Raw genomic sequence first — 16,756 nt, 5'->3', positions numbered from 1 at the left:
TATGGAATGAGAGAAGATTTTTGCAAATGACATATTGGATAAAGGGCTAGTATCCAAAATCTATAAAGAACTTATCAAACTCAACACCCAAAAAATAAATAATCCAGTTAAGAAATGGGCAGAAGACATGAACAGAGATTTCACCAAAGAAGGCATACAAATGTATAACAGACACATGAAAAAATGCTCAACATCACTTGGCGTCAGGGAAATACAAATCAAAACCACAATAAGATACCACCTCATACCTGTTAGAATGGCTAAAATTAATGACTTGGGAAACGACAGATGTTGGCAAGGCTGCAGAGAAAGGGGAACCCTCTTACACTGTTGGTGGAAATGCAAACTGGTGCAGCCATTCTGGAAAATAGTATGGAGGTTCCTCAAAAAGTTAAAATTAGAGCTACCCTATGACTCAGCAATTGTACACTACTAGGTATTTATCCAAAGAATACAAAAATAATGATTTGAAGGAGCATATACAGCCCCATGTTTATAGCAGCATTATCAACAATAGCCAAATTATGGAAAGAGCCCAAATGTCCATCAACCAATGCATGGATAAAGAAGATATGGTATATATATACAAAAGACTATTACTCAGCCATCAAAAAGAATGAAATCTTGCCATTTGCAATGATGTGGATGGAACTAGAGGGTATTATGCTAAGTGAAATAAGTCAGTCAGAGAAAGACAAATACTCTATTATTTCACTCATATGTGGAATTTAAGAAACAAAAACAGATGAACATAGGGGCAGGGAAGGAAAAATAAAATAAGATAAAAACAGAGAGAGAGGAAAACCATAAGAGACTCTTAACTATAGAGAACAAACTGAGGGTTGCTGGAGGGGAGGTGGGTGGGGGGATGGGCTAAATGGGTGTTGGGCATTAAGGAGGGCACTTGTTGGTGTGAGCACTGGGTGTTATTTGTAAGTGATCACTAAATTCTACTCCTTTAACCAATACTACACTATATGTTAACTAACTTAAAATAAAATCTTGGGAGAAAAATAAAAAATAAATAAGGTAAATAAAAAATAATTTTTATAAAAAAGGCAAAAGGCAACCTACAGAATGGGAAAAAATATTTACAAACCATATATCTGGCAAGAGTCAAGTATCCAGAATATATATAAATATATAAAAAAAAAATATATATATATATATTCATATATCTCTTACAACCCAATAACACAAAGACAACACTATTGAAAGATGGGCAAAAGACTTGAATATATATCTTTCTGAAGAAGATATACAAATGGTCAATAAACAAAAGAAAAGATGCTCAACATCATTAGTCCTTAGGGAAATTCAAATCAAACCCACAATGGGATACCGCTTAATGCCTACTAGGATAGTTATAATAGTTTTAGGGGGGGAAAGCCCCCAGAAAATAACAAATATTGGTAAGGATGTAGAGAGATTGGAATTCTCATAAATTGCTGGTGGAAATGTAAAATGGTGTGGCAGCTGTGGAAGATAGTTTGGCAGTTCCTTAGTTAAACATGGAGATATCATATGACTCACCAATTCTACTTCTCGATATGTATTCAAAAGAACTGAAAGCAGTGTTCAAACACAAACTTTACACGAGTGTTTATAGCAGCACTAGTCACAATAGCCGAAAGGTGAAAACAACCCAAAAGTCTATCAATGGATGATTGGATCAATAAAATGTGATATATCTATATTATGAAATACTATTTGGCCATAAAAAAGGAATGAAATACTGATATGTGCTATAACATGGATGAATCTTGAAAACATGCAAAGTGAAAGAAGCCAGTCACAAAAGTATGTATATTTAGGATTCCATTGATATGAAATATCCAGAATAGGTAAAGCTACAGGGACAGTAAATCAATTAGTGGTTGCTTAGGGCTGGAAGGAATGGGTAGAAAAAGGAATGAAACTAAAAAGCACAGGATTTCTCATTGTGGTGACAACCATATTCTAAAATTGACCATCGCAATGGTTGTACATATCTGTGAACATACTAAAACCATTAATTATATACTTTAAATGGACCAACTGTATGGTATGTGAATTATATCTCAATAAAGATCTTTTAAAAACTAATGCTCTGGGATGGGGCGCCTGGGTGGCTCAGTTGTTAAGCGTCTGCCTTCGGCTCAGGGCATGATCCCAGGGTCCTGGGATCGAGCCCCACATCAGGGCTTCTCCGCTGGGAGCCTACTTCTTCCTCTCCCACTCCCCCTGCTCGTGTTCCCTCTGTCACTGGCTGTCTCTCTCTGTCAAATAAATAAAATCTTAAAAAAAAAAAAAAAAAAAAAGAAAAAAACTAATGCTCTGGGGTGCCTGGCTCAGTCAGTAGAACATGCAACTCTTGATCTCAGGGTTCAGGGTTGTGAGTTTGAGCCCCACGTTGGGTATAGAGATTACTTAAAAAGGAAGGAAGGGAGGGAGGGAAGGAGAAGGAGGGGAAGGAAGGAAAAAAAGAAGGGAGGGAAGGAGGAAGGAAGGGAGAAAGAGAAAGAAAGAAGAAAGAAAGAAAAGAAAAGAAAGAAATCTTTAAAAACTAATGCTCTACAGAAACTTAAGTAATGATTCTTTTAAAATAAGATTCCTTCTTGTGGAAGAAACTTACAGGATAAATGATAAGATACACATATTATTGGGATGCCTGGTGGCTCAGTTGGTTACCTGTCTGGCTTGGGTCATGATCCCAGGGTCCTAGGATTGAGTCCTACATCAGGCTCTTTGCTCAGTGGGGAGCCTGCTTCTCCCTCTGCCAGCCACTCCCCTACTTGTGCTCTCTCTCTCTCCCTCTCTCTCTCTGACAAATAAATAAATAAAATCTTTTTTTTAAAAGATACACATATTATTAAAATGTTGTGGCTCTTATCAATTCCAAATATGCAGAAGGTTTGAAATTTTGTTGCTGGCCCAGCTAAATCATCACGTGTTGTCCTCTAGTTGGGTGACTAATGACATATGAGCTCTGTTTTAACAAAAAATGAAAAATAAGATGACATGTCCCACCGAAAATAACTTCGTTAATTTAGGATTTGCTTTTGTTTTAATAAGCATTTGATCTCACAAATCTCAGTATACCACAAGTTTCCCTCTCTATAAAATGAAGGGTCTGGACAAGATGATCTCCATGTTTCCTTCCAGCTCTGATGCTTTAAGACTCTATTAGGTTTCAAAATGGGTTATCTCAGTGGTTACCAATGCAGGCTTTGAGCTCCATAGACTTGGTTCCTGGCTTGACCACCTAATGGCTGGGTGACCTTGAGCAAGTTACTTATCCCCTCTGAGCTTCGGTTTTCCCTGCATGATCTTATGAGGAGTAAATGAGCTATGTTCTGTGAAGAAGCTAGCATATAGCAGAGACTCAGTAAGTAGTAGTCATCCCTCCATCAGTTGTGTTTAATTGTGCTATATATATGGACTTTATAAGGAAAACACGTCAGAATAAATTAGCTGTTTTCTAGAAAATTCCTTTAAGTCAAGAAAATGTGAACATCTTCAATGTCCCTTTGACAGTTACCCATTACCACTGTCTGATAAATCTAAGACAAATAAGTAAATATGGGATTAAAGAGCCTTTTATAGTCAGTTAATGCTGATTTCTTCAGCCTGGCAGCAATCAGTCAATTGAAGAGTCCACTACAATTTACCAGAGCTCCTGTTAAAGACAAAGATTCTTGGGGTTGGTAGGGACACCTCAGGCTACCTGGATGCTAGGCCTTTCGTAAATTAAAAGGAAAGTATGACGTTGTGAAGTGTACAATTTAGAGAAGGTATAAGATAGGCACACCTAGAAAGGTAACATCTAAAACCAGCCATTGTTATTTGCAGAGGCAATTAGTTTAGGCCTTGGAGGCCGACCCACCTGAGTTCAATTCCCAGTTCCTCCACTTACTAGCTATGTCTACCTTTTTGGATTTTTTTCTCTGTAATGATCAGTACTGATCAGACTTGGGCAGTCAGGGATCTTGACGTGAACTGGGTGCCTCAGAGAGTCTTACTCTAGCCTCTTCCAGCTGCAATCTTCCCCACAGGACAGGAATCTGTGGAACCTCAGGGACAAGCCCACACTTCTTTTAGACCATGCTCCTTTTACCTGAAACTCCAGAATTCCCTCTATTGAGACCTTTGTTTCCAAGACCTAAAAGAGAGTCTTCACGGGCCCTATCCTCCCAAGGACACTGGTAGTCAAAAGGCAGCTGTTTGTGGGAAGTGAAGGGGGGGCAAGGAGCATGTGGATAGACTGTGGACATGTGAGGGAGTGAAAAGAGAGGAGGGAAGAGGTAAAGGGGGCTCTATTTATGTTCTCGCCCGAGGTCTCACAAACATTTGGGGAAGTTCCCATAATAACTGTGCCATGTTGGCTACATGATGTACTTTGTACAATTTCTTGTACAGTGTCTGGAATATACCAGACACTCTTTATACAGTAGGCTATTTATTATTGCCTATTATTATTTTCATCATCACGAGCCAAGTGAATGCTATAAGGTTTGCTGCAGTTTCAATCCTAACGCCTTAAATGGAAGTAGACATGGCTTCCTTCAGCAAGGTCATGTCAATGACGTGCTGATGAACTCAAGAGATTTCACTTGGGAGTGGTTACCAGAGAGTCAGGAAAGAAGTCTGCAAGTGCTTCAGGAAAAGCCAGCTTGTAAACTAAAACGTTTGGGGGTGGGGGTGGGGGTAATGAACTATTTCTACTCAGGCTCCTAGCAGGCCTCAGGCAACTATAATGGCTCCTAAATGAATGATCTTGTTTTTAGAAGAAGCCAGGGTTATATTAGATCCATTCAAATATTTTGATCTACAAGTTTATTTAACTATGAGCTCCTAGAGGACCTTAAACAACTTTCTAAATTTTTGTTCTGATTTAAATAAGACCAGTTCTTCCAAAGGGAGTTTTGCAGTTATTAAAAACAAAACAAAACAAAAAACGTACATTACAGCTAAACTCGGTATTCAAATATTTCTGATAAAAGGCTCAGTGGCTTCAGTCCCTTAACCTACCACGTAATTAGACTGGGCCATTGGCTGATAATACGAAGAGACATAACAAAGCCTGTCTTGCAGCATCCAGGACCTCAAGTCTCATTCCATTGATCCATCCATCTTCTAAAGGACAAGGAGCCCCACGCTGGGGTGTTCAGCAGGGAGTCTGCTTCTCTGCCTCTCCCTCTGCCCCTCCCCTGCTCTTTCTCTCAAATAAATAAATAAATCTCTTAAAAAGTATAATACAAAAAATAAACTACAAGGAAATAGCTAAGAATCTTCTTTATTATTTTCCTTCACAAAAATGTTGTTTACCACTTTTTCTTTCATTTTTGTTCTCTTTCTCAGGCCCACTCCCCTGTCTCTCTCCCGTAGCCACTTAGAGACTTGAACAACATAGCCCTGGTGGGGTTCTAACACCTCCACAGCCCACAGGAAGGCCGTGCTGTTGTGGGCCCACACCAGCGTGGGGTTCTGGGCCATTTTCACCTCCTTTCAAGTCCTCCCAGGCCAGCAAGGAGAGGCAGAAGCAGAAGCAGAGGGCGTCAGAACCAGAGAGAGTGGTAGCGGAGTGGCAGAAAGTGGCTTCGATGTCTCTGAACGTCCGTATGGGTGATCTCATGTGCGGGAGTTCCTGTTCTCCAAAACAGAATCATTATTTTTTCACGTTCTTCGTGTTTGCAGGACTCTATTTATCCACCTACTTAACTAATAAATTGTGGTGGGAGATAAAGAAGTGTGACGTGGCCCTTATTCTTGAGTTGAGAACCGTGCTGAAGACAAGGAAAAGAAGACATTTCATGAGACAGGCAGAGCGGCAGTGCTACGCTGGGTGGTGACGAAGTGGGGCAGATGCTCGGAGAAGTCTGAGTATAGGCCTCTGACCCAAGGCCTTAGGTGATAAGCCTATTACATGTTAACATAAATAACATATTTTTATGAATAATTACTGTATTTTCCAAAGCAACAACAATTAACAAAAAGATTGGAATTGTTTTACATTTTTACAAGTCTCTTGAATGTCCTAGAGCCTCTGGAAAAACTCCACTGCACCCCTGAAAAAGAATAAGAGTGAAGAGGGGCACCTGGGTGGCGCAGTCGTTGAGCGTCTGCCTTCGGCTAAGGGCGTGATCCCGGCGTTATGGGATCGAGCCCCGCATCAGGCTTCTCCACTATGAGCCTGCTTCTTCCTCTCCCACTCCCCCTGCTTGTGTTCCCTCTCTCGCTGGCTGTCTCTCTCTCTGTCAAATAAATAAATAAAATCTTTAAAAAAAAAAAAAGAATAAGAGCGAAAAGCGTCAAGAACATCTTGGTATTGTTACGAAAACTGTTTTGACCTTAGGAACCTCTTGAAAGTGTCTCAGGGACCTTAGGGGACCCCACACCACACTGTGAAATTCATATGGTCAAGAGGCTCTGTCATCCAGCTTGGGTGCTCTCCAGCATCTCCGAAGTCTGAGGAAGGAGGCCGTTGGTATTTTGAGGGTTTCTACATTACTCCTCACACTAACTCAAACCAGCCTTACCAAGCAAGCAAGAGTCTTTAATGGTGATGAGGAGGGAAGATCTTAGGACACTGAAGGAGGACAGGGACATAAAGAGCAAGCAGCACTCCAGGCAGCCACCAGCAGAAGGAAGGATTTAGGCTCCGGGAGTTGTGAGGAAGGGGAGGAAGGCCTTAGCTATCTGCTTTCTTTCAGGTCAAAGCCAAGTACCGAGAGCCTACTAGGTGCCAACCCTCTGCTCTAGGCCCAGAGGCAGAAAGGAATAAGAGAGAATTCCCAGCGTCCAGGAGCCTACACATTTCCAGTCAAGCATCAGTTTTACTCAAGATAGACCCCAAACAACAGTGCTGACCACAGTATCCTGATTTTGAACTACGCCTTATCCTTTTTAAAGCACTTCTACAGATCATTTCACTTGATTCCCTCTTCCTTAAGATTTCTTATGATTTAAATTCTGATTTTTCATAAATGTTAAAAACCACCACCACCACCCGTCCCGGAGCAGAATACATTACTTACCTTAATTACCTTTGAGGAGTCAATTAAGCAGAACAGGCCACGAAATAAAAGCATGGGGATAGAATTTCGTTCATCCTTTTTCACAACTAAAGAGCAAAGACTCTTTTCATTTTGGCGGCAGCAACAGCTTTAGTGAATTAGAACAACCCGAACCTACCAGAAAGAATGAGAGTAAACCATTCAGCTAACCCCAATGACCAGGGGGAGGAGGAGCGGGGAGCCGGCAAATCCCCTTACTCACCGAAAGGGGCCCCTTTTGTGTGATTTCCTGCGGAGGCAGCAGTCAGGGCTGCTATATATACAGCTGCACTCCCCCTCGTCCCACACAGCGCCGGCCAACTCCTCCTGCTCCCTCGCTCCAAAATGGGGAAGGTAAGTGCGGGCTCCCTGAGGCTCAGGGTCGGCCCTGGAGCAGCCCCTTCAGCAGGGGCAAATGGACTCATGCTCCCACATCTTCCATTCTGCAGATCACCTTCTACGAGGACCGGGGCTTCCAGGGCCGCTGCTACGAGTGCAGCAGCGACTGCCCCAACCTGCAGCCCTACTTCAGCCGCTGCAACTCCATCCGCGTGGACAGCGGCTGCTGGATGCTGTATGAGCGCCCCAACTACCAAGGCCACCAGTACTTCCTGCGGCGCGGGGACTACCCCGACTACCAGCAGTGGCTGGGCTTCAGCGACTCCATCCGCTCCTGCCACCTCATCCCCCAGGTGAGTGTGGCTCTGTCCTTGTCTCTGGTCTCTTTGGAAATGAAAGCCATGAACAAATACCATTCTTCCACCAAATCATTCCAACTAGAGAGCAGCAGGTGAGAGTGAGCCCACTGCCCACAGTCCGTTCTAGAAGGAGGTCTCAGAGGGGAAGCCATTCTTTATGAACTCTGTGGTGCTTGCTTTTTTACTCACATATTCCCATAATTTTATATTTTAAATGTAATAAAAAATTTAAAAATCCAAAGATTAATTGAGAAAAAGCAGGACAGAGGGAAAACAGAAGTTGCCATATGTTTAAGATAGAGCTTCCTAGGGGCGCCTGGGTGGCACAGCGGTTAAGCATCTGCCTTCGGCTCAGGGCGTGATCCCGGCGTTATCGGATCGAGTCCCACATCAGGCTCCTCCTCTATGAGCCTGCTTCTTCCTCTCCCACTCCCCCGCTTGTGTTCCCTCTCTCGCTGGCTGTCTCTATCTCTGTNAAAATTTAAAAATCCAAAGATTAATTGAGAAAAAGCAGGACAGAGGGAAAACAGAAGTTGCCATATGTTTAAGATAGAGCTTCCTAAAGTCGTCATTCCAAGCCGTGTCAACTCAAAAATAATATGTCAAATCTTCTAGATACAATCTGGGTCTGCTTAATTGATAAGAATACACTTGCTTGCTTTGGCTCACTTTTCTATTTAATGATCTTCCTGGAGAAGATCAGCCCCTTTCTTTTGGTTTTTATTCTAATTTCATGGTCAGTATCTATTAGCTCACTTGGAGGTATAAATTAGAGGAAAGTCCAATTCCAAAATGAAAGTTTGAGATTCAGTATTTCCTAGAGAGTCATTTGCACAGTTCTCAGAAGAATGTGTCGGAGTTGTGGGAGGTATGGGGTATAGTGTCATCCAAACAGAGCTCAATGGAGATGATTTTTGCTGCAGAGGGAAACAAAGACAGTGAGGGAAGAGCCCGGAAAGCAAACTTAAGAGTCAGATGGGTTGAAATCCGAAGTGACACTGAGGCGATAAAAACAGAGACAAAGAAAATGGGTCGTCTTCTTTTCTACAAAAGCTTAATAATCTTACGCTCCATGGTGTACACAAAACCAAAACATCAGCCTTAGAGAAAATAGCTAAATGTTGATTCCTTTTTAACCAGAGTACTATATCAAATGGGACTTTCCTTTCCAATGACTTACACTTTTCCCTTTTGAGAAGGACCTTCTCTAATAACAAGCCTTAACATGATCACTTTATTTGAGACAAACCTTGGCTGCCAAGGACAGAGCCCAATGGATAGCACCGAAGGGCTCCTGTTTTGTCCCTCGCATTGCCCAGAAATCCTGTAGACGCAGNGACTCCAGGAACTTCTGGGCTGGTGGGGGCAGGAAAGCATAGGGGTTAGAACTCTAATTTCTCTCCATTTGTGTTCATTTATCTTTTCCTTTCTGTTTGCCTCCCCAGCACTCCGGCACATTCAGAATGAGGATCTATGAGAGAGATGACTTCAGAGGACAAATGTCAGAGATCACAGATGATTGTCTCTCTCTTCAGGACCGCTTCCATCTCAACGAAATCCACTCCCTCAATGTGCTGGATGGCTGCTGGGTCCTTTATGAGCTGCCCAACTACAGGGGAAGGCAGTACCTCCTGAGGCCCGGGGAGTACAGGAGATACCTTGACTGGGGGGCCACGAGCGCCAAAGTTGGTTCTTTCAGACGAGTAATGGATTTTTACTAAAGTATTTACGTTCTCCACTTTTCTCCTTTAGAATCCAATAAAATATTTAGCTTGTGTTTCTGGCACTATGGAGTCCTGCTCTTCTTTTAACCTACTAAGACTTTGTAAGCAATAACGGCACTTAGCCAAACATAATGACTGACATTTTCATGATGGGAAACAATGTCTTTTAAGGGGGATAAAGTAAAGGATATCATTGCCAGCATTCTTTTGAAGACTAAACCATGTAGGCTCAAGGTTCAAGTCAATCGGGCTAAAGACATTTATGGTTAGTCTTAAAAGGTAAATTTGCAGCTACAATGTTAAATTAGTACTTATTGTAATGCCTCAAGTTATCCTTGTAGGTTATCTCCGTCATCTTTTCTTTTTTTAAAGATTTTTAAATTTATTTACTTGACAGAGAGAGACAGCCAGCGAGAGAGGGAACACAAGCAGGGGGAGTGGGAGAGGAAAAAGCAGGCTCCCAGCGGAGGAGCCTGATGTGGGGCTGGATCCCAGAGCGCCGGGATCACGCCCTGAGCTGAAGGCAGACACTTAACGACTGAGCCACCCAGGCGCCCCTCCACCATCTTTTCTATGTAGGCCAAATCTTAGCTAATGAGGAAAGTCGTCTCAGAGTCTAGACCCTTCCTTTAGCTTCAAAAACAAATGAACAAACTGGTCACCCTCCCCTCTTGTGTTCTTTACCCTTCTAATGGCAGCCAATTCCATGTCAATACCTCATCCCTTCACGAGATTTTCAATCCAAATAGAATTCACTGTCTCTTTTATAGAAGAATTTCAGGATTTCTACCCAAAACCACATGTACATACGGAAACTCAGACTCCTATCACTCTAATAGGAAGTAAAGAATTATGACTATACCTGGAAAGTAATACTAAATGGAAAATGAGGAATTGACATTTTCTGGAGAAGTTTGCTTGACTGTTTGTGTGTTTTCTTTGAGGATGTTTATTTTCCAGGAGAGACATTTGAGCCCAAGTCCCATGTTCTGAGGCACTTTGTTGGTTGTAGGTAAAGCCAGATTTGAATCCAGCCACCAAGACAGAGGGGAAACAAGACCACTTCCATCACTGAGAGAGTCCATGAGACAAATAAACTAATTATCCAAAACTAACCTAACTGTTCCCAGTACTGAAACCTCAAAGAAAGTTTTCATGTAGGTCCTAGTAAAGAGGGTACTGAGCAAACAACATCCCTAATAGCACCCTGCAATAATGAAATATGGTTCTTCATTCTGTTTCTTACAAAGTTCCACAATAAAGCTGATGGTTTCAGGTCAAAAATCCATCTAAAGTACCCCATTCTTTGAGATTCTAATGAAATGGCTGAAATGTCACCTCACATGGAGTGGGAGACTTGTGTATCCACTCTCTCCGACACAAATGTACTCAATGGCTCTTGTAATTCTGGAAAGGGAATGAGTTATTTATGCCTTCTCCAGTCACCCTCCCCTCTGAACTCCTGCCCTGTTAGGATCATCTTGTCCTCCCCCATGTGACCCACCCCATGCGTCTCACCAACTCAGTGCGAGACATAGCTCCTTTTCCTGGAGCTCTGAACCATCTCTCATATGAAACATTCATGTCTGCCACCAGCTTCATTACAGAGATTGTGAGAGGAGTTTAGATCCCAGCAGTACAACAATATGAAATTTAATATTACGTGGCCATCCTCTCAACAGTCTTCAAGGTCCAACCTGCTGCTGGGTGGCCTGGTCTTCTTTCTCATTCTTGCTCATCTCTCCTCTGTTCTTAGCTATACCCACATGGCTGTTCATTTTTTTATAGTCTCCTTCCAAACCATGCTTTCCAGGGTTCCATATCTACCACCCATGTGACTCATGAACAGAACAAGCATCAAATTTGTTGCTTAGTCTGAGTCATTTTTGATAGTACAAGTAGGTGCTATTAGGGATTACACCAGGGCAAGAGGCATGAACCAGGAGTGTTCAAGGCAAACTGGGCCACATGGTTCTTTCCCTAAAAAATAGATTCTTGAATTATTTGGTACTAATTATTCCTAAATCCCAGTTCTTCAACCTTTAAACTCCCAACACTAGTGCTGGCTTCCTGGAGATATTAGCCAGAGTTCTCTGTTTGCCAGTAACATATCAGACATAAATGGAAAAGCCAAAAGCTTCTGACAGTGCTGAATTTTACTTTATTTGTTTGGTAAGCATAAAATCACAGACTTCAGACATGGAAATGATCCTGAAACACTTGAACCCAAAACACATAAAATTAGAGACCCTGGATATCACTGATCAAGTTTTTCTTCTTGAAAATTGTGTTTCCATCTGTGGGGAACAGGCAAAGAGAATGGTATCCTCCTTCTAATCCCAATATTAAAAACAATCAACAGAGGGAAGTAATGGTGGGGGGGGGAGAGGGGGATAAAACCAAACTAACTCCTCACCTATGCTTCCTTCTTCTCTCCCTCCTCTCTCAAAAGTTCCCACTGGAACCTCAAAGAGGTAAAAGGTCTGAGATGAAAGCAGCCTCCAAGAGAGGAATGGGAGAAGGGATATCCTACAGGATCCCACTAACCTTTTGCCCATGAAGATGAAAAACAATTCAAGATAACTCCAGTGTCAGCCTATATTCCCTATATACACCAGTATTTCCTGTAGATCCTAGTTTATAATAGTCAAGATTTTAAATCTTTTTTTTTAAATATGGAATGCTTCAAGAATTTATATGCCATCCTTGTGCCATGCTAATCTTCTCTGTATCACTCTAATTTTAGTATGCATGCTGCCAAAGTGAGCACCAGATTCTAAATCTTTTTCTTCCTTTTTCCCTCTTTTCTCCCATTGAACCTATAGTGTTTTCTGGCCAATCTAACTTTATATAAGGCCCACCAAGCAAAGAAACTGAATTCTTTTCATAAAAAAGTGCCAGGAGCTGCTATATTGAGTTTTACCCTCAAAAGAGTGCTCCTCATTATGGCTTCCCTTTCCAGTTATCCTGCCTTGCTGCCACGGGGTTAGGTCCTTATGTTGCTATTGTCTTACTCCCTCCCCTCCAGACTTTAGGGGTTTAAATTTTCTTGTGGGTTTATTAAAGCAAAAATGACAATCATGCCACCTGTTGCTTAAATGAGAAGAAATGTACTGCTTTTCACACAAAAGCCAAATGATCCAAATGGAATGCCACAGGAGTCAAGCAGAGGTGGGTCATTTGTTACCCCCTATCTTCTTGTCATCTACTGGACAGTCATCAAAGACAAGCTGAGAAAGAGAACCAGAGGCTGGTGCTACTATGGTGATCCTTGGCGTCTCATCCAGCCTCCTTGTTTGAGATAGTTTGGTCTACGTAACTGCCAACCAAATGACCTCATCTCATTTAACCAAGCTTGTGTATGATACAAAGGCTACATTAGTTACTAGGAAGCAGGAAGGTGTGTGTTAAGGTCAATGGCTGGCTGGACCTCAGACACTAGCCATAGTCTGGAATTGGATACTGCTGTTGTAGTATTAATGTGACATCTCGGGAAACACAAAAAGTAGAATTACCAAGGAACAGAAGGTTTAGGGAACAGCACGACATTCCTGTTTTCTCTCTTTTGCTTACTCATCTCCCCTGTTATAAAGGCCCACTAAATAGATCAAATGCAGAGTGCTTGTGTCATCCTACACATTGAAAGTTGCAAATACTGAACTTTGATGTGAGCGTGTATGCCTGTTGTGCTGAGCATTCAAAATAGGGCCCATGGACTATTACAACAAGGGATTTCAGACTAGGGAATAACATTCATATCCTCCAGGCATTGATTGAGTAAACTTGATGTGCCAGTTCATTTTGCCACTTAGTGGGAACACAAAAATAAAGATGGAGTAGTCCCTTCCCAGAAAGGGGCTCCCCTCATTGATTTCAAGAAACTGATGTCTAAACAAAATAATTAGATAAAGTAATAATTACCATTACAGTGGGATGAGCAAGATGTTTGATAGAACCAAGTTGGCAGTATTAAGTCCAGCCTGCAAGATTAGGAAAACTTCAAGAAAATCTTTACAGAGGAATTGATACCTGAGATGAATCTTCAAAAAAGGGGTAAAATCTCTCTGGGTGAAAAATGTAGAACTGGTATCTCAGTGAGAAGGATCAGTTTATTAAAAATCAGGAGAAAGCATAGCAAAACTTCCAGCTATAAGGTGAATAGGTTCTGGGCATCTAATGTACAGTGTATGATTATAGTTAATAATACTGCATTATATACATGAAATTTGCTAAGAGTGTAGATCTTAAATGTTTACACACACACAAAATATTAATTATGTGAGGTGATGCAGGTGCTAGCTAACACTGTGGTGGTAATCATCATCTTGCAACACATTAATGTATCAAATCTATATGTGGTCCACCTTAAACTTACACAATGTAATACTTCAATTCTATCTCAGTTAAACTGGGGGGGGCGGTAAATGAGAAATGTGAAAATAAAAGTGTGCATTGGGAGACAAGGGATTTGGTGTGACCTGTCGGAAAGTCTGAAGACAGAGGATTTCAGGGCAAGTGCGCCATGCTAAGGAACCAGTACCGGATTCTGGAGGCAATGGGAGCCAGTGAAGGGTTTCAAGCAGGTGAGTGGCTGCCTTAGTTCAGGCCGCGAGAGCAAAAATACCATGGACTGGATGACTTAAACATACATTTCTTTCTCTCAATTCTGGAGGCTGGGAAGTCGGAGATCAGAGTACGGCTAGATCCGGTGTCTGGTGAGAGCCAGCTTCCTTCTTTGCAGACTGTCTTCTGATTGTGCCCTCACCCAGAGCGAGGAAGCAAGCTCTTTCCCATCTCTTCTCGTGTCTAGGAACACTAATCCTATCATGATGTCTCCACCCTCAGGACCTAGTTCTCTCTCAAGGTCTCAAGGCCCCATCTCCAGACAGCATCACAGTGGGGATGAGGGTTTCAACACATGAATTTGGAGGGGACACAAACATTCAGTCCAGAGCAGTGACATGACTTGTTGTGTTCTGATCCTGATCGCCCTGGCATGCTGGCAGAATGCAGTTGAGAAGAAGGCAAGACTGGACAGAGTCAGGAGACTGCGGGCAGTCCGCTGAGATATGACCAGAGTCCAAGAAAGGCAGTTGCAGGGTGGGGTGTTGGGGAGGGGAGACTGGCGGGTAGATAAGAAAGAGAAGGCAGGAGCCCCAGGACAGAAAGAGAAAGATCTGGGGGAAAAAAAAAAAAAACAAGACTAAAGTTTAGTGCTCTGCATTTTCTGAGCCCTTCACCCCTTGCCCTGTCTAATCAGCACTATCATTTAAGTGCTGGTATTTCTGCTTTGATTCTCGCATCATGAGGATATAAAACTTAATAGAACAAAGCAGAGAGTTTTTCTGCCTACATGTTTAAGGAAAATGGTGTATAAGTGCTAATAAAACATTAACTGGGAATGGCTAAACAATGTTTTCTTTACTAAAAGGGAAAAAAAAAGAGTAAACCAGATTAGTGTTTTTTAAAGTTTGATCCAAGAACGATCTGGACCTGGTTAGAAATACAGATTCCTGGGGTCTTTCCCACTTCTCCTGCTGCAAGATCTTGGGAGAGGGTAGGACCTGGCAATTTGCAGTTTTAACAAGCATAGGTGAGACTTTACGCATACTAGAGTTTGAAGCCACTAGAGATTTCTCCACGTGAAGACGTAGTCTCCACGTCTTGTTTTGTTTTTTTTTTTAACTGAGAAATGGCTTCATAGCAGAGAAGTTTTTCAGGCATCTTTGAGAGGATTGACTTTGTTTGAGAGAGATAAATAGGCTGAAGCCATCCTTAGTAATGCCGTTCCGTTCCTAACACGAACATTTACTTAATGCTCATTTGTGCCAAGAATGTGCCAAACACATTATACACATAATCCCATTCATTCATGTCAATGCCCTTTAGCCAAAGACCACCCGAACACCCGTCACAAAACAAGTTGGGTTTATTAGTTGTTACAACAAGGGAGAACACAGGCCATGGGGAAGTGTAGAGTGTCTCAGTAAAGGGTACCAGCAAAGGATATTATTACAGGATTTGTACTTTGGTTGGGTGATTTGGGGAAGAGTCTAAAAAAGCAGGGGCTCGCTCTAAACTGGATGTTGTCAGAACATCCAGAACAGGGGTAATTTTATGATTGGATATCATATAATCCAATCATATGATTGGATATCTCAATAAATCTACTGATGGGGAGGGGAACCTAGAAGGATAAAGCTGCAATTGATAAAGAAGGAGCAGTTAATCATATGGACTGGGGGGGGGGTGTTTGGTGCTTTGTGGGTGGTACAGTGACTTTTTTTTTGCTTGTGCTTAGACAAGATTATGAAGTGGCCTTATTTTGTCTCATTGCATCTTAGTCTCAGAGTAACCCTGCCTGCAGTTGGTATTCTGGGAAATTGTTTACATCTAACAGAGGAATAATAGGAATGACTTGGCTCTGAATGCCAGACCAGCTTCTAATTGCAGATAGCTCTCTCTCTCTCTCTTTTTTTTTTTCCTTCTTTCTTTTTCAAGTTACTTTATCTCATGATATAGGTACTATGAAATAATCCGGGCTCTGAGAGGTCATGTGGCTTACCAAGTTCATGTGGCTACTGAATGGACATTCTGAGTTTACGAAGCTTTACTGCCTCCCCCCAACTCCATAAAAGGGAAGCGCTTCAAAAAGCAGTACACTTCTCAATTTTGGACCCAATGACCATAGAAACCTTCCCCTGGGTTCTTATCACAAGTTGACTTTCAGGGGCTGATTTCTAGTACATGAAGTACTCCCACCAAAGGAAGAGTTAGTAGCTATGTCTAAAAGCATCAGGTCACCACAATCAAAACTAGCAAACATCAGAATCCAGACCTGTGTCCTGCACTAGACTGGCAAATCATATAAAGAAAAAAAATTAAGTTACAGTGGCGTCTGCCGTCCAGGGAAATCAGTGTTGGTGGCATTCTACCTCACAGCCAGCCGCTGGAACTGTGGAGCACTTCTACGAAGGGACAGATCTTCCCCCAGAAAATACATGGGGCAGAATGGAGTCCTATCCATAGAGACATGAATTTCGGGTCAAAAGTTCAGATTGATGTGCTGATAAATTTAGAAAACACTAAGAATCCAAATAAAAGCAAGTCTACGGACTCAACTAGGACACGTCCAGAACAACAGAATATACCAGAGAATGAGGGCAAACTCTACAGGCATTTCCACTGAATGCAGCACGTAAAAGGGATCCATAAAATCCCCGTACTCACCCCCGGGGGCCCTTTTGTGTTGTTCTTGCCAACGCAGCAGCAGCCCTGCTATATAGACCCGCGGCGCTGC

At 42.2% G+C, this 16,756-nt stretch overlaps 1 protein-coding gene and 1 pseudogene across 1 annotated transcript; one reads left to right on the top strand and one right to left on the bottom strand.

Moving 5' to 3' along the window:
- Positions 1 to 7,290: 7,290 nt before the first annotated feature.
- Positions 7,291 to 9,463, top strand: LOC100479907 (gamma-crystallin B). The gene is made up of 3 exons (XM_019798410.2): positions 7,291 to 7,388; positions 7,484 to 7,726; positions 9,178 to 9,463. Exons 1-3 carry the CDS (start codon positions 7,380 to 7,382, stop codon positions 9,451 to 9,453), a joined length of 528 nt encoding a protein of 175 aa, XP_019653969.2. The 5' UTR covers positions 7,291 to 7,379; the 3' UTR covers positions 9,454 to 9,463.
- A 2,662-nt stretch (positions 9,464 to 12,125) lies between these two features.
- LOC117801245 lies at positions 12,126 to 12,226 on the bottom strand (annotated as a pseudogene).
- Between the last annotated feature and the right edge of the window lie 4,530 nt (positions 12,227 to 16,756).

The sequence above is a fragment of the Ailuropoda melanoleuca genome, chromosome 2 (assembly GCF_002007445.2).
Source record: "Ailuropoda melanoleuca isolate Jingjing chromosome 2, ASM200744v2, whole genome shotgun sequence".
NCBI lineage: Eukaryota > Metazoa > Chordata > Mammalia > Carnivora > Ursidae > Ailuropoda > Ailuropoda melanoleuca.
Note: the sequence above shows the minus strand (reverse complement) of the source record. Positions and strands in the feature narration are given on the sequence as shown.

What these genes read in the sequence shown, in the direction of transcription:
- LOC100479907 (XM_019798410.2), top strand. An exon ending in CCTGCCACCTCATCCCCCAG is followed by an intron (nt 7,727 to 9,177) that starts GTGAGTGTGGCT and finishes TTGCCTCCCCAG; the next exon opens with CACTCCGGCACATTCAGAAT.